General features: G+C 39.0%; 1 protein-coding gene across 1 annotated transcript; it reads left to right on the forward strand.

Annotated features, from left to right (window-relative positions):
- Nucleotides 1–4,857: 4,857 nt before the first annotated feature.
- On the forward strand, nt 4,858–9,753 carry LOC135050631 (homeobox protein Hox-D3a-like). The gene is made up of 3 exons (XM_063957065.1): nt 4,858–4,925; nt 6,874–7,511; nt 8,420–9,753. The coding sequence occupies exons 2-3, from the start codon at nt 7,073–7,075 to the stop codon at nt 9,157–9,159; spliced, it is 1,179 nt and encodes a 392-aa protein (XP_063813135.1). The 5' UTR covers nt 4,858–4,925; nt 6,874–7,072; the 3' UTR covers nt 9,160–9,753.
- Nucleotides 9,754–15,848: the final 6,095 nt, after the last annotated feature.

Genomic DNA, 15,848 nt, shown 5'->3' on the forward strand with positions numbered 1-15,848 from the left:
CCTGCTCTGTATTTGCCTTTCCATGCTGTCTTTAAGCCCGTTTACACAAAGCACATAACTTCAAGAGGGGGAGGAGGAACAAAAACAAACACAAAATATTTTATTACCATTTTTTATTACAATAGTTCCCCTGGGCATGACAGATCTGTAGCAATGTACAATTACAAGTAATTACATAAACAAATGTGCAGGATAGCTGAGGACCTGAAATATTTAGCAAGGCAAAAAAAGTACATGACAGAGTGCGAATAAGATGTAAAAATACCATCACGTGATATAGGCTGAAAGCATAAAAACGCCATAAAATGTGACCTATAACTATCTAGTTGCTCTCAGCTCCACGTTGTGAATGAAAGTTAATTGTGAGATCTTAAACATTGTTTATTGTTCCTTCCCCCGGGTTTTACCTCAATTGAATCCGCGCTTTGGGAAAAATCACCTAGAATAAAATAGCAAAGGGAGAAAAATGAATAGGAGCCTATGGCGAAATCATAAGAGAAGAATGCATTAAATACATTAATTATAGAATTAGTGATTATAAATAAAAATCACTTTTGGTTTAACAAAGAAGCAAATAAGGGGGAGGGGGGAACAATCAAAACACACAAGTTTGTAGCCATTTGTAACTTCTGCGCCTGGCATAGCACTAGTTAAGATAAGGAAACATTTGAGGCCGAGCGTGGATTCCTTTGTGTTGAATTATGGCTTTGTTGAGCCAAAGGTCATTACAATGGATAAGTACAGCAATAAAACTAGAATAACCAGTACTCTTTCCCTATAAAGATTATCATTATTGGCTTATTAATACTCGACAATGTTGAATTATACCTCGGTAATAAATAGAGAGCTTGACTCAAGATCACACAATATAAAAATAAGCTCACCCCAACTGCCCCCTCCCCCCTCTGAGGCTGCTGCTTCCATGTGCTGTGTGTTACTACACTATTATTATTATTATTATTATTATTATTACTACTACAACAACTATAGTGTTGCTAATATTCTCTGCAAGAGACAAGAATCGTAAATTACACTAGCTGGAAATCATCTTTTTGTACATATTAATCTGGTATGTACTTTGATGAGAGTAAACTCCTATGATGCACTTGAAGGGTATAATGAGCAGTCATTACAACATAAATATCATGGATTTATTGTTTAACGTACAATTTTGCGAAAAGAAAGAAGAAAATAAATACATAGGTTTATATAAAACAGCGCCCGGGATGAAGCCGGGGTTGGGCCGTGCGATTTCAGAGCAGTAGTTGCTGCTCTGTGGACAATGTGATTTATAACCTGCCCTAAAATGGGAGAATATACTCCCGGTATCCGTAATGTGATTTTTATAGCTGCTGCTATGGTCTTTCACTGGGAATATGTATCTAGCAGTCCATCAATGAAATGATAAACGACCTGTTTTTTTTATGAATCCCATTTATTTTAAAAGTAAGAAACACACATATAAATAAACATTAAAATGTGTAAAGATCCCACAAGATACGGTAAAAATAATATAATCTACAGACGAAATTAAACCCCCACCAGCGGGCAATGGGTTAAACCGTTTAGAAATTAGCAGATATCTCGCCCATAAATCAAATAAAGAGTAACATTTGAGAGAGAGAGAGAGAGAGAGAGAGAGAGAGAGAGAGAGAGAGAGAGAGAGAGAGAGAATTTCTCTTAAATAAAAGATAAAATAAAATCGTAAATCAACACATGGGAAATTTATAGCAATAGTAACTACGGTGTAAAATCCCACAGGTCGTTCTTTAATAAATTATAGCTACATTCTTGTAAATAATCGGATCACTTTTGTGAAGCAGTATTTTACATATAAAGAAAACGAGTAACATAACACAATCTAACAAGCGCATTGTGTGTACCCCTTTGTGCCCCCCCCCACCCACCAGCACCACCATGAATAATTACAATATAATCCCCTCAGTGATGTTTATATGTATATATACATTGTGTTGTTATTATTATTATTATTATTATTATTAATTACATAATACACAGCAATTAAGCATAACAATGTTTATTGTAAGCAGAATCATTAAAATCTCACCTTGAACAGAGTCTCTGATTGTCCCTTCTTGGTCAGTTGTTGTTGTTTGTGTAAATAGCTGCAATGAGGGTGCATTTTTCAGTCCATATTCTTTGTGGGAAATCCCAATTTCCTCGAAGGTCCTTTGAAGACATGAATGTATGTTGGTGTGCCCTGTGATGGAAGCGGGGGCTGATATAAAGTTGCCATGTTAGCTAAAATCGCTAAATCTTCTTCCTGCTACAAACCGGCTTTTTGTTGTTACTCAGATTCCTCGAGTTACACAGTATCTCAGTGCTGGGTTCCCCTTTTCTCCTTGTTTATAACTACAGAAGGCAAAAGGCCCATAAATCTTTTAGAAAGCCCACAGAGACAAGAGGAAATTGTGTATGCATGGCTAGGAACAGCTAATATCTAAACCCATTAACAAGCCTGTGTAGGACTCATGTTGTTGGGGTACATTAACTTACAGTTAAATTCTGGAAGAGCTTAAAAAAATGACATAGTGAATTAACATAAACCGAATTTATCATTTAGATTTTTTTGTCATATTAAATTAGCTGAGTACGATTAGTCCCCTCCCTTTTTCGTGGTCTTTAAACTCCAGTCATTGTGTTAATTTTAAGTCTGGGGTTGTTTGCATAAAAGTCATAAATCAGAGGTCAGGGAAAGTTTTTGGTGGAAAGATGTATGTTAAAGGACTTGATGTGTTTGATAAGCAGTCAGAGCAAGGAGCGTGTGAAACTGATAGGAAAGGACGACGTGTGTTGAATAGTTGGGGGTACCAGAGGCAAAAATAGGGGACCAATACAAAGTCCCAGGGCATACGGGATGGAAATGTGGACTATAATATGATGTCACTCACATGCAATAAAAAAGGTCAATACATGTTATAATAAAGGAAAAAAATGATGTCAAAAGTAATTGTCATATATACATATATTTTTTTAAATAAGAGATATTTGAATAAAAGGCAAATAAATAATAAACCTACGGCTTTGGGTGTTTTTTTTTTGTTTGTGCTGATTATCTATATTTATATCTTTATTTTTTTTTCTATTTAGTGGTCAGAAGCCTTTCTTGTTTTTCAGACATCCATTATGACGCCTATTCTCTTCCAGTAATCAATGCAAATTTCTGCCACTGGTCTGATTGTATCTGTGGTTGCAGTGACGCAGGGCTGGGTTCAGTGCTTAGGTTGACAACCCCTCTTAAAGACCACTAAACAATCATAATCTGCATTGGCAATACCCCCCACAACACCACTTCTCTGTTCTACCCCCACCCTCCCCAAAAAGGGCCTTGCAGAATTCCCTTCGCAAAACGCCTCCCCAACATCCCTGCTCAGCCCTCTTATTCTGTGACTGAATATACACTGCAGCCTGTTCAACTGCTCCCTCTTCGCCTATGAAAGTGTTAAAGGTAAGATATTTTCACTCCAAGCAAACAGCAGGCTTTTGTATACATGATTTATAGTCTGATTCTTGGTTCAAACAGAGTTCACATGAATTTGCTACTGCTGAAGGCTAGGAGATGGGGCTGACTTCACACTACCATTAAAACCCCTTCCCTTTTAAACTCCCAGATTTGGGGACTTGCTGTATATGCAGAATAGATATATTTTTGAAAGGGTGATTGGGAGACTTATTTTCTGTCCATGACCCTAAGACAGGATTCAAACAGTCATCTAGATGATAGAGGTAATTTATAATCACAGAAATGACAGCACCAGTGCCGTGACCCTATACATTATATATATATATATATATATATATATATATATATATATATATATATATATGTGTGTGTGTGTGTGATCCCATGTGATATATAGGAAAAGGGATATTTCGTTGCATTTCTTAAATATAAATAAATCGATTGATCGATGTTTTACCGAATATCCCGCATTCCTTTGATCACTGATTTAAGGCCAAATAAGCATTTTCCTTAAATAAACACTGTATCATTTCTCAGCCACCACTGCAGATTTCAAAGGCAGCGAGAACATCACATCCTTGAATCTTCTTCTTTTTTTATTAGTTTACTATCAATTTAAATAAGTGTTTCATTGTGCCATAGATATTGCTGGTATCGCCAGCAATAACTGCAAAGGCAGATTTAATTAGTTGTTTTTGTAGCTCCCAGTTAAATTAAACTCCCAACACATTTTATTTTATTTACAACCTCTTCCTGGATTTCTTTGGTGGGTGCAGTAAGCCAATAGCTAAAATGATAATTCGTTTTTGATAAATGCTTTGCACACATTGTGAAGCCGGGCTGATTTAAATCAAAAGGGGTATATACAAATCATATTTATAGAGGGGCTGGGTGCTCTGGCTATTAAATAAACAGTAATTTCAATCTGATATATGACATGTTCTTATAGCATAAAGGCTGTGTATGGAATCGGTTGGTGTCTGTTCTATCTATATAATGCTGAACAGATTAATAGAAGATTTCTCTATCAGAACAAAGGACTGGTGCCCATATCCTAACAATGAAATTTAAGGGAATAAGGCGCCATAGGATTCGGTCCTAGGATTGTAGATAGATACCGGTTTGAAACAAAGGCTGCGGTGCTGGAAACAGAGCATTGTAGAGTCAGCCATACACAGAACGAGTCCTGCTAGTTACTGGGGATCTTACTGGGGGAGCTCTGCCAAGTGGAACACTTTGTGTTATTATTGCTTTTGGCTCCATGTGAGTCAAATTCCTGAGTCCTCTGTAAACAGTTGGAAATGTTAGAGAAAGTTTGAACAGTAAATATGAGGGGAATGTGCTTGCAGCTGAGTCACAGGGCTAAATGGACACAGAGGGCCTCTTTACTGTGCTGGGAGATGTACAGGACAGAAGGCAAAGAGGAATACCCCTCATTCAGGTCAGAGAGACTGAGTTCTGATTAGTGAGTGAGTGGACATCTGCATATACGGGTGTGAGCGAGAGAGAACATAGACCTCTGAAATGTCAGTATCCAAACAAATAGGTATCAAATGATGTTCTAGAAAAGGAAAGTTCCAAAAGAAGGTTGGATTTGTAGAAATAACTCATTTACAATACACTTTAATATAATCAATCAGACTTCTGATCTCAACGGTTTATTATTCGAGCCTTAAAATATTCAATATTTACTATTCTTAAGTAGTGGAGTAAAGAAAGTCATCTTATGAAAACATGATATAATTAGGGAGACATGGTAAGATTGATAGATAGATAGATAGATAGATAGATAGATAGATAGATAGATAGATAGATAGATAGATAGATAGAGCACACGTCCTGTCTCTGTTTATTCTGCTCCTTATCAAAGTGCTATCTTTTCATGCATTGCTTATTAGATTGTGTTGTTGGGCATTTTGATTTGTGTGGAGAAGAAAGCTGTGGAAGTCTGGGCTGTGGTGGAAAGCTAGATCAGATGATAAGTATTGTTCACCTTTCCTAAATCCATCCATCATGGCAGGTATAACCTGTGGTGTTTATACCACTAGCAGGAGATCACCTTTCTAGAATGCTGTCACGTGGAAACACACAACCAACATTACACGTAAACTATAGTCTTCCAGATATAAGCAGTCATCTCATTACCGTTAATCATTTTTATAACTTCCTACGGCACTTCCAGTGCATAAATCCTGCTGTCACGGATTTCATCTGTCATTTTACAGTTTATACAACAACGCTGGAATCAGGGATTTTTACCGTTGGACATACACAGCATGTGCAATACACAATGTAGCACTGCTATCTGGTGTATACACAGAAGAGTAAAGTAAAGACCAAATGATTTTATACTGTTGCACAAAACTGGATTGGTCAATTGTTGCTGGGAAAGTTTGTAAAGTTTTGCAGGTTCTCAGTCTAGTTCTCTCCTGTTATCAATTGCTCCGTTTATTATTATTATTATTATTATTATTATTATTATTATTATTATTAAAACACTTTTCCTCCATGGATTATATAATATAATATAATATAATATAATATGTAGGTTATTTTCTACTGGCATTTCAAGAATGTTACATTGTTACTGTAGAATACATCAGAGGGTTCGTTTTTGACGTGAATACTTTCATTTATTAAATATATTAAAACTTTGATAAATCTTTGTCTTCTTTGTATGTTAGTTGTCCCCACGTCGCCTTTGTCTCTAGGAAGGACTGACTTGATACTGCAACAACAAATACTTCCTTCCCACCAAAACAATTATGTCAGTGATACAATTTCTTATATAGTAAGATTGCATATGGTAATTCTGAGAATCAATGCCATTGATTAAAATTGGGCTTTTGTAGTTGTTTAGTTTGGATGCTAATGTATTCTCACATTCTAATGAAGTGTAATATAAGATGATGGTGACAGCATGCACTGCATACCCCTGTGTGCTGCTGTAGTGGCAATAGTTGTACTTATATGACATTGAAAAGTAATACATACATTATTGAAAAGGCCCTTCCCTGTATTTCTTTGCCCTCTCTCTTTCTCTTTCTTCACCCAGTGATATCTTAAACTGCCAGCTTTCAGACTGTAGAAGCATACAGATATTTAAGACATACCACAAAGGTTGTGTTTTAAGCTGTGTGCCTTCCCATCTAAGGTCCTTTGTTACAACAGACCCACTTAAAAAAAAAAAATAATAATAAAAAAATAAAAATATATATATATATATATATATATATATATATTTAAGACAAAATATAATTGTAGGTACATCAAGTGACGTCAGAAGGTGGTTCCCACAGGCTTTTTTTTTTTTTTTTTTATGGCCTCTACTCATCCATTTCATTTATTTGTTCTTGCACTGACTTTTTTTTCTTTCTGTGCATCAGCAGGACTGAGGCCTCTTATCAGAGTATTGGGGCCGGAGGAAGACATGGTCTGGGTCTAGAGCTAGGATGCTGCACCATTATTTATCCTATGCTTGATAGCCAGGATCATCTGCAAGGGCCACTCCAGGGTGCTACCTGACACCTGATCCCTAATTGGCCAGGGTGTCACATTACTACTGTACAGGCTGAAGGAAGACAGAGGATGCAAAAATCACTTTACTACGATAACTCAGCTTCTTTCGCAGGCTGTGACTTCCAGGACACCAGTGACATGAGCTTCCTTGGACAACAAACTTATGTCAGTGAAAATGAATATGAGCCGTCATACTGCCTTCAGACAGAAAGCACCACTAGCTCCACTAGCAATAAAGGGGAGCCCACTGTTAAGGGCATTCACTTTCATCTGTCTGATGTCTCAGAACAAGCCCAGCAACCCAAGCCACCAAACTCGGCTTCCCCTAACCCAAAATCAACGGCGACCCAGGGCTGCACCTCACAGGCAAATGCTGGACCAGGGTCTGCTGAGGTCACTGGCACCAAGAAAGGCAGCAAAAGTAACAACTTACCCAAGCAGATCTTCCCCTGGATGAAAGAAACACGTCAGAACACCAAGCAGAAGAGGCCAGCCCCCCCTCCGGCAGGTAATCTCAGTGAGACTCCCCCTCCCCACCCCCAGCAGCATACCTGTCATACAGGGGATGGAGCTGTATACCTGTATATTGTCACTAAATCATAGTCACTGGGTATGTGATGGAAAGAAAGTATTACAGGAAACACTTATTTAATGGAATGTAACAGGGGCAGGTGATATGGGATTACCTGGTAACATAACTTTATGGATTCCAGATCAGAGGATTTATCTGAGTTTTTGTGCTTATGTTATATCAGAATAATCAGGGTAGATATAAAGACGTCCGGATTTCTTCAAATTGTGTTGTTTTCGATTGGTGAAGTTTATTTCGAAACATCTATATTGGTTAAATTTAAATACATCCATTGTGCACTTTATAGAAACTAACCGGATAACTCTGGGATCCCTGCAAGTGCACAATCACAGTCCTAACTACAGCTCCGAACTTTACTCTAGTTTAATAGACTATGAAGTTTAAATACAAGTTAAAGAGTTAGGAATAATAATAATAATAATAATAATAATAATAATAATAATAATTTATGACCACTCAACAATCATATTAAATATATGAATAAAAGTTTCTGGAGCTGATCAGTGCTGAAACTTGGGTGGGGGTCCTATGCACATCAGACTTCCAGGATGTAGGTATACTTATTGGGTGACATTGCTATCAGTCTTGTTTAGCCAGAAACTGGCTGATAACAGAGGGCAATAGCTCACAATCTGCTAGGCAGATGCAAAATAATGGATTCTCAACTTTTCTAAAGGTATGGAAAAGTTTACATATATTTGTGATTTCTTTATATATCAGGTAGCATGCACTTTGAGTTTATTGGGTTTTTAACATAAAATATAATACTTGCATTTGCAACTGGATATTCACTTAATAAAAAATAGATTGTATTTGTATTCCAGAAGATGACAACTCATTGGACAATAGTTTCATAAGTTCTGCATCCAAGAGGGCTCGAACAGCTTACACCAACTCCCAGCTGGTGGAATTGGAGAAAGAATTCCATTTTAATCGTTATCTTTGTCGCCCAAGGAGACTGGAGATGGCCAAGCTCCTTAATTTATCTGAGAGGCAAATCAAGATCTGGTTCCAGAATAGGAGAATGAAGTACAAGAAGGACCATAAGGGGAAAGGTGGAGGTGTGTCTCCTGGGGGGCTGTCTCCTAGCAGAAGTCCTTCTCTGATACCTTACTCCAACCCTCTATCCTTAGATGATGAAGGTGGCTATGATGTGTCTATATCTAATGAGTACAGCAAGAGCCAGGGGAACATGTATGGTTTAGCAGCTTACTCGGCACCCCTGTTTGACAACCCACCAGGTCAAAAACGATATGGGAATCAGTCCATGACCTCTGAGTACGATCACCCTTCTATGCATGGAGATGCAGGCTATGACACCCCTGGTTTGCAAAGCAGCCAGAGCTATATTGGAGGAAATTACCTAGAGAATGGGTCTGGCAACTGCTCCATTTTCAATATCCCCCATCCTTCCTCAGATAGCATGGACTACAGCTGTGCAGCACAGACACCAAGCAAACACCATCTTGGACCGTGTGACCCGCATCCCACCTACACAGACTTAAACATACATCCTGTGCCTCAGGGGTGTTCACAGGAGCCTCCAGTGCTGACACATCTGTAGAATTGTCTACCCTTTGAAACATAAGGGTAATTTAGTCTGTCCCATTATGCCATTAAACAACAGGGAAAAAAAGACACATGTAAACCCACCAACAGTATGCCTCAACCCCTTATGTATTTATAAAGCTATGCACAATACAGGGACTATGCATGGAGCAAAGTAATGACACATAAGTAACCAATTCCATTAAATGATACCTTACCCTCTGTATAGTATAAACTGTTATGCCTGGGACGAAATACCATGGAATGACGCGCTAAAATACTAGTCTTTATGGCTGAACTGTCATAACTCTATAAACTTGTCTCCAAATCCCAATCTCTAAAATTTAGTTTTCAGTCTAAACTTGTATTTATGCAAATCCGATTCCTAGTTTTTGTAATTTCTAATTCTCTTTTTAGTAGAACAAAAAAATGGAAACCTATATTTATATAATTAGTTTAAATATTTTTTTTTTTTTGCCTCAATTTGTCGGCTTGTTTTCTACTTGTCTGTTGTCTCGTTTAATTTATTATTAGCTACAAAGTCAGATCCACCGGTTTTATCTTTTTTTCCCAATTTCTTTGAAAATCGGTCTGCTTTGAAGCGGTTTATGGAACTGTATTTGTAGTAGAATTTGAATTAATCATTTGGTACATTAAAAACAATTTTTAAAAAGCGCTATTATTATTATTATTATTATGTTTTTTTAAAAATAAATAAGCCTCTAAAAGTTCTGTTAAGGTCAAAGAGATTTTGGAAGTAACTGAAATCACTTTGGTTTGTCTGTGTGTGTTTTTTCCTGCTAGGGGTTGGATTTCACCCCTAATTCAACCGCATTAATCATCTGGACAGGGACAGTTCACATGGCCCCTTAAGCCCTTTTCATGTTAAGTTAGTATTCAGCCTCGGTACTATCTTGCTTGATCAGTTTCTGCAGTATTTTCTGATCAACGTCAACATTTTGCCGGATTTCAGGTTTGTGCTTTACGAACTGTTTTATATTAGTGCTTACTAAAGTCTAGTTAATATTTTCTTCCTTTCTTTGTTAACCCAGGTAAATAGAATATTTAAGCCATAGTTTGTAGACCTTCCTTTAAATATACAATTTTTATTGGTGATGTTTCACCGTGGGTAGCATTTGGATACATTATTAAGTTCTACAATATATTTCAGATACATTTTGAGAGTAGAATAGTTCAACTTTTACATCGCCCTAAAGAAAGTAGCAATTTTGAAACGATATCTTTTGAGAAACTTTTCCTGCCTTGTTCAACTCATACCGCTTTAAATCACAGATAAGCAAACATCCGTTTAATGTACTTTTAATTCCTGTCCAGAACTTCAAAGAGGACGGGAGAATCTATACATTTGACTTTATATACAAGGGTGTAGAAGTCAGAAGAGGGCAAGCCTGGGAACTGCATTTTAGTATTAGGGAAAAAAATATTATTATTTTAGCACATCTGTTCATTTGTAATAGTTGATTCATTTTTATGCCTGTGCAAATATGTTCAATTAGGTATACATATGGGTGGTGAATAATAATAATAATAATAATAATAATAATAATAATAATAATAACAACTCAGACTGTATATATATAAATATACAAATATCATAATATATTTTTTTTTAATTTACTATTGCAAACATAATTTAAGATCATTTAAACAAATTTAATGCTAGAATATAATGATTTCACATTAGTTTTAAATGTTCTATGCAACAAAAATAATCCAGCTGGTATGGTCACTTGTAAGTAAGTACATGCTTTATGCTTTTTGCATATTTCCTTTGCAAATATGGGCAAGATATATGAATATAATTTAACTATTTATTGGATTCAGCAGGGGCTATTAAGAAAACAAACCATCACAATTTCCTGAAAAATGTCCAAATGGCTCTAATTTATCCTTCAGTCTGTACTAATGGCAAATTAGTATTTCATAGCTGAGATGAAATTGTACCTCCTCCAGCTAACTCAATTTCAGTGGGAGAAACAGAAGGCCAGAGATCTGTCTCCATGTGGCTGGGACTCCATGGTTCTTTTTATTCTTCTATCACATTCAGAGGATCCAACCACATAATTACACCCAGCCTAGGACCCTGACAGAGTAATGTTAGTCTGCACTCTCATTCTTTACATGGATAGCTTTCATATGGGATCTTGGTTACACCAGTGAATACAACAGCAGGACACCTTGATGCCAAAATTTGTAACTCAATGTAAGGTTCTGATAGTAATAACATACTTTCCACACAACCCTGCTTGCACCCCAATAATTCTATCTATCTATCTATCTATCTATCTATCTATCTATCTATCTATCTATCTATCTATCTATCTATCTAGGGGCATATTAAGAGAAGAGGGTCACTAGATGACCTTAGCTCTGTACCAGAGTCTAGTGTGCATGCGCATGTCTCTGGGGAAGTGGCGCGGTGGTCATTGTCCCAGCAATTTTCTTACTACACATACGTGAAATTCTGGGAAAATAGCTACCATGCCATTTCCTGATGATTTGTGCAGCACTTTTGCTGCCAACGTGGCACTCAGGAGGAGTAGGTATTGCAGAAATGGGTACAGGGTGTGTGGTGTGCGCCCTCCTGGACTCAGGGGCATGCGTGCACCACACACCTTGCACCTATTATAGATAAGCTGCTCTATCTATCTATCTATCTATCTATCTATCTATCTATCTATCTATCTATCTATCTATCTATCTATCTCTTTCTCTCTCTCTCTCTCTCTCTCTCTCTCTCTCTCTCTCTCTCTCTGTCCATCCATTCGTCTGTCTTTGTCTGCCTGTTCATCCATCCGTCTGTCCATCCATCCATCCATCTGTCCATTCATTCGTCCGTCCGTCCATCTGTCTGTCTATCTACGTACCTTCCTATCTCTTACTTTCTGACTATCTTCTGGTGACCTCCAGAAGATTCCAGAGGTGGAGGTCCAGGTGGGAGGTGTGGGAGCTCCATGGTTCTTTGATTTTATTGTGCAATCTATCTATCTGTCTATCTAACCATCTATCCTACCTAATAAGTATTTTCTTTATAAATACAGTATACAGCAAGTCATGGGGTTAGGTACGAAATTCTGGCAGTTGGGATTCCAACAGTCAGAATACTGACAATGGGATCCCGATGGTCAGAATCTTGACAGATCACAGTACCCTACCCCTAATCCTACCCTAACCTACCCCTTCTGCAGCTTAACTCTAACTATCCCCTCATGCAGCATGACCCTAACACTCCCCACCCCAACCCCGCATCCTAATCCTCCAACTCCTAGGGCCTAACCATAACCCCCCCGTACTTACCTCCCAGATCCATCGAGATTCTGACAATCGGGATCCCGCTGTCGGTCTTCTTACTTTTGGGTTCCTGACTGCCGGGATCCTCACCGCATCACCATGTTATGTATGGTCACTAAGGACCATTATTATGTAATGTTATCCACAAACAACGTAATATGCAACAAAAACAAGCACATTGATTTAGAACGTAGATTTTGCTATGTAATGGATGCTCCAAAAAGAAGGTGCAAGAAGACTGCCCATTACATAATTTTTTTTTGTAATATATTTTCAGCTTAATAGTGTACAGATGTCTATCAGACAGAGCATTGTCTGTTTTATTGCTACCCACTGGTAACTAAATATTTAGCAGAGTTTATCACTTCCTTAAACCACAGGGAAAAAGTTGAAAGACTGACATATTTTGAGCAGTTGAAAAATAAAAGAATTAGCAGAGGGAAGATTTACAAAAATATGTAGAGGTATTAGCTAGCATCATAATGGTTGCTATGGGCAACACCTCAATATATTATTTTTCCCCAGAAATTTTAGTAAATGTACCCAAAGGGTAGATGTGACAAACATCGGAGAGAGATAAAGTACCAATCAACGAGCTTCTGTCATTTTTCAAATGCAGCCTGTAAAAGGACAGAAGCTGATTGGCCGGTACTTTATCTCTCCCCAAGATTTGATAAATCTATCACAGAGGAGAGATGTACTAAACCTTGGAGAGTGATAAAGTAGAGTGAGATAGTACCAGCCAATCAGTGCCCAACTGCCATGTTACAGGCTGTGGGGCAGATGTATGAATTTGGCAAGTATCTTGGCAGTATGGCTCTTTCCGCTTCACCTCTTTACCGAGGCAAAGTAGGAAATACACTAGCGCTGAGATGTTAGAACATCTTGGCGGCTGGAGAGGGGTAGTGAAAACTCCCCCCTCGGACGATCCCTGCCAGGCCCAACACAGCGCATCAGCCTACTGCTGCGTTGCTCCCCCGGCTGGCTCACTGGTCATGCAGGAGATCTCGCTACTCACACAAGGTCTCCTGTGCAGCCCAGAGTAGAAGCACCGATATGGACAGGGGCGCATAGTAATGTAGCACGTACCACTGCTGTAATACATGGGGGAGAAGTGGTATCAGTGCACACAATGTGCGCTCATACCACTTCTCCCCCATAACGACCATTCATACATCTTCCCCTGAGTTGGAAAATGACAGTTAGGAGCTGATTGGTTGGTAGTTTATCTCTCTCCACTTTATTACTCTCCATGGCTTTGTACATCTGCCCCCCCCCCATTGTCTGAACTCCAAGTACACCCATTATGAAAATGCACATTGTAACATCCGCACATTTAGATCTATATGCCAGATTTTCAATACCTTTAAAAAGCTTGTAGTGTTTGATTTAAAAAATATATATTTTAAGAAGCCAAAAAATCAGGACTTTTTCACCAAAAATCAGGACAGGTAGGAAGGCGTATGTATTGGTTGTGCAGTACAGTGCAAATTATACTTTTTTACTATTGGCCACTGCAGGACCTGGTAGTGGAGTTTAATAAGTTTACTAAAAGCATACGCTCCAACATTGGAGGTTTCCAAAGTGCGATGGGGGAATAGTTGCGGCATACTGGGGACTCAACCATGTCTCAGGCTGTTATGACCACATTTGCCCTGTGGATGTTTTCTCCAGAAGAATAACATTTTTTAGGCTGCATCCTATGGTGGCATTGCGACATCTCCCAATCAGGATGACCCTACTGATCTTGGAGCTGTAGGACAGTCCCAGACATTTTGGTGCCCTGTGCCTAAAAAAGCATTGGCGCCCCCCATATTTTTCAAATAGGGATATAAGGTGAGCCTTGGTGCCCAGTGAAAGAACTTGCTATGATGCCCTATACTCCTAACACGACTCCCATGAAAATGGACACCAATCCTCTTATACCATAATTTATGTACTTAATTGGAGAGCTTTTTGTAATTGTCACATTATCCTTTATTTTTAATCACACATTTCTTAGTAGTCATACCCAGGACTGTCATAGAAACATAGAAATATAGAATTTGACCGCAGATAAGAACCACTTGGCCCATCTAGTCTGCCCCTTTTTTATCCTTTAGGTAATCTCAACCCTTTTTGAACTTTAATTCTTTGTTAATTCTTTGTAAAGATATTCATATGCCTATCCCAAGCATGTTTAAATTGCTCTACAGTCTTAGCCTCTACCACCTCTGATGGGAGGCTATTCCACTTATCCACTACCCTTTCTGTGAAGTAATTTTTCCTTAAATTTCCCCTGAACCTGCCTCCCGCCAGTTTTCCGTGTCACATCCACCTTTACTGACAGCACACATTTAAAAATGTGATCATACCCAGGTGTCGAATCCATGACCTTCCATATTGCAGTCAGACACCTTACTCATGTAGTTATTTATTCTGGTATGAGAATTCTGAGAGTGTTTTGAAATATGTGCCTTAAATAAAGGAGTGTGTGACTGAAGGCTCTTACGGATGTGAGGAGGAGATGGGGGCGGCAAGGTGATGCCGGGGATTGAAGAGGAGGAAGTTGCAAGTCAGATTGATTAAAACAGGAAATTGACAGATGCTACAGAGCAGCGCCCCCTGCCTTACGGTGCCCTGTGACATCGGTACTTTCCTGCCAAAAGCGGTGTGGTTGGGAAAAATGATAAGAGTATGGGCCTAATTCAGTTCTGATCCGATCTTTTATTCTGACATGCGGGGGGACGCCCAGCACACGGCTAGTCCGCCCCGCATGTCAGGTCCTACCCCCCACACCCACTCGCACAGGTACAAATGCATCGCATGGCGGCGACGCTTTTGTACCTGGTGCGCTGGCAGGCCACTACTTGATGCTTCCCGGGTCGCAGTGGCTGCAGGACCGTCTTTTCGTATGGGTTCAATGGGCTCTTGCCCAAGGGCCCCAAGAGTATAAGGGCTCTAGGCTGATAGCTGTGGGTCCCCTCTTTCCAGGGGTACCAGATTTTTGAAAATCGGCCCTGGGGAACCGGAGATATCCAACTTGAAAGCAGTGGTCACCATCCAAGCCTGTTAATTGCTCTTCCCAGCCAGATATCTCGGGTTCTGTCTGACTTAGAGTATTTCTGAGGGCAAAAGCCAAAAGCAGTGACTCTCCTCTTTTAGTGGACACTGACTGCTTGTTTCTACTATGCCCAGAACCAGAGATATCAGCCTTCAAGCAGCTGGTCCCTGCTCCAGCTCCACACGCCTAATATGCAGTTTTAGATTTTCGTTGGTGAATTGCTCTGGCTCCTGAACTCTGATCCCCAAGTCCCCAGTACCGCCTGAAAGGTGGGACTCGCTAGTTTTTATCCCATTCAAAGGTAAGAAATATATTTTCAGGAACTTGAGATGTCAAGTAAGCTGTCCTCC

This window comes from Pseudophryne corroboree, chromosome 2, assembly GCF_028390025.1.
Source record: "Pseudophryne corroboree isolate aPseCor3 chromosome 2, aPseCor3.hap2, whole genome shotgun sequence".
In the NCBI taxonomy this organism is placed as follows: Eukaryota; Metazoa; Chordata; class Amphibia; order Anura; family Myobatrachidae; genus Pseudophryne; species Pseudophryne corroboree.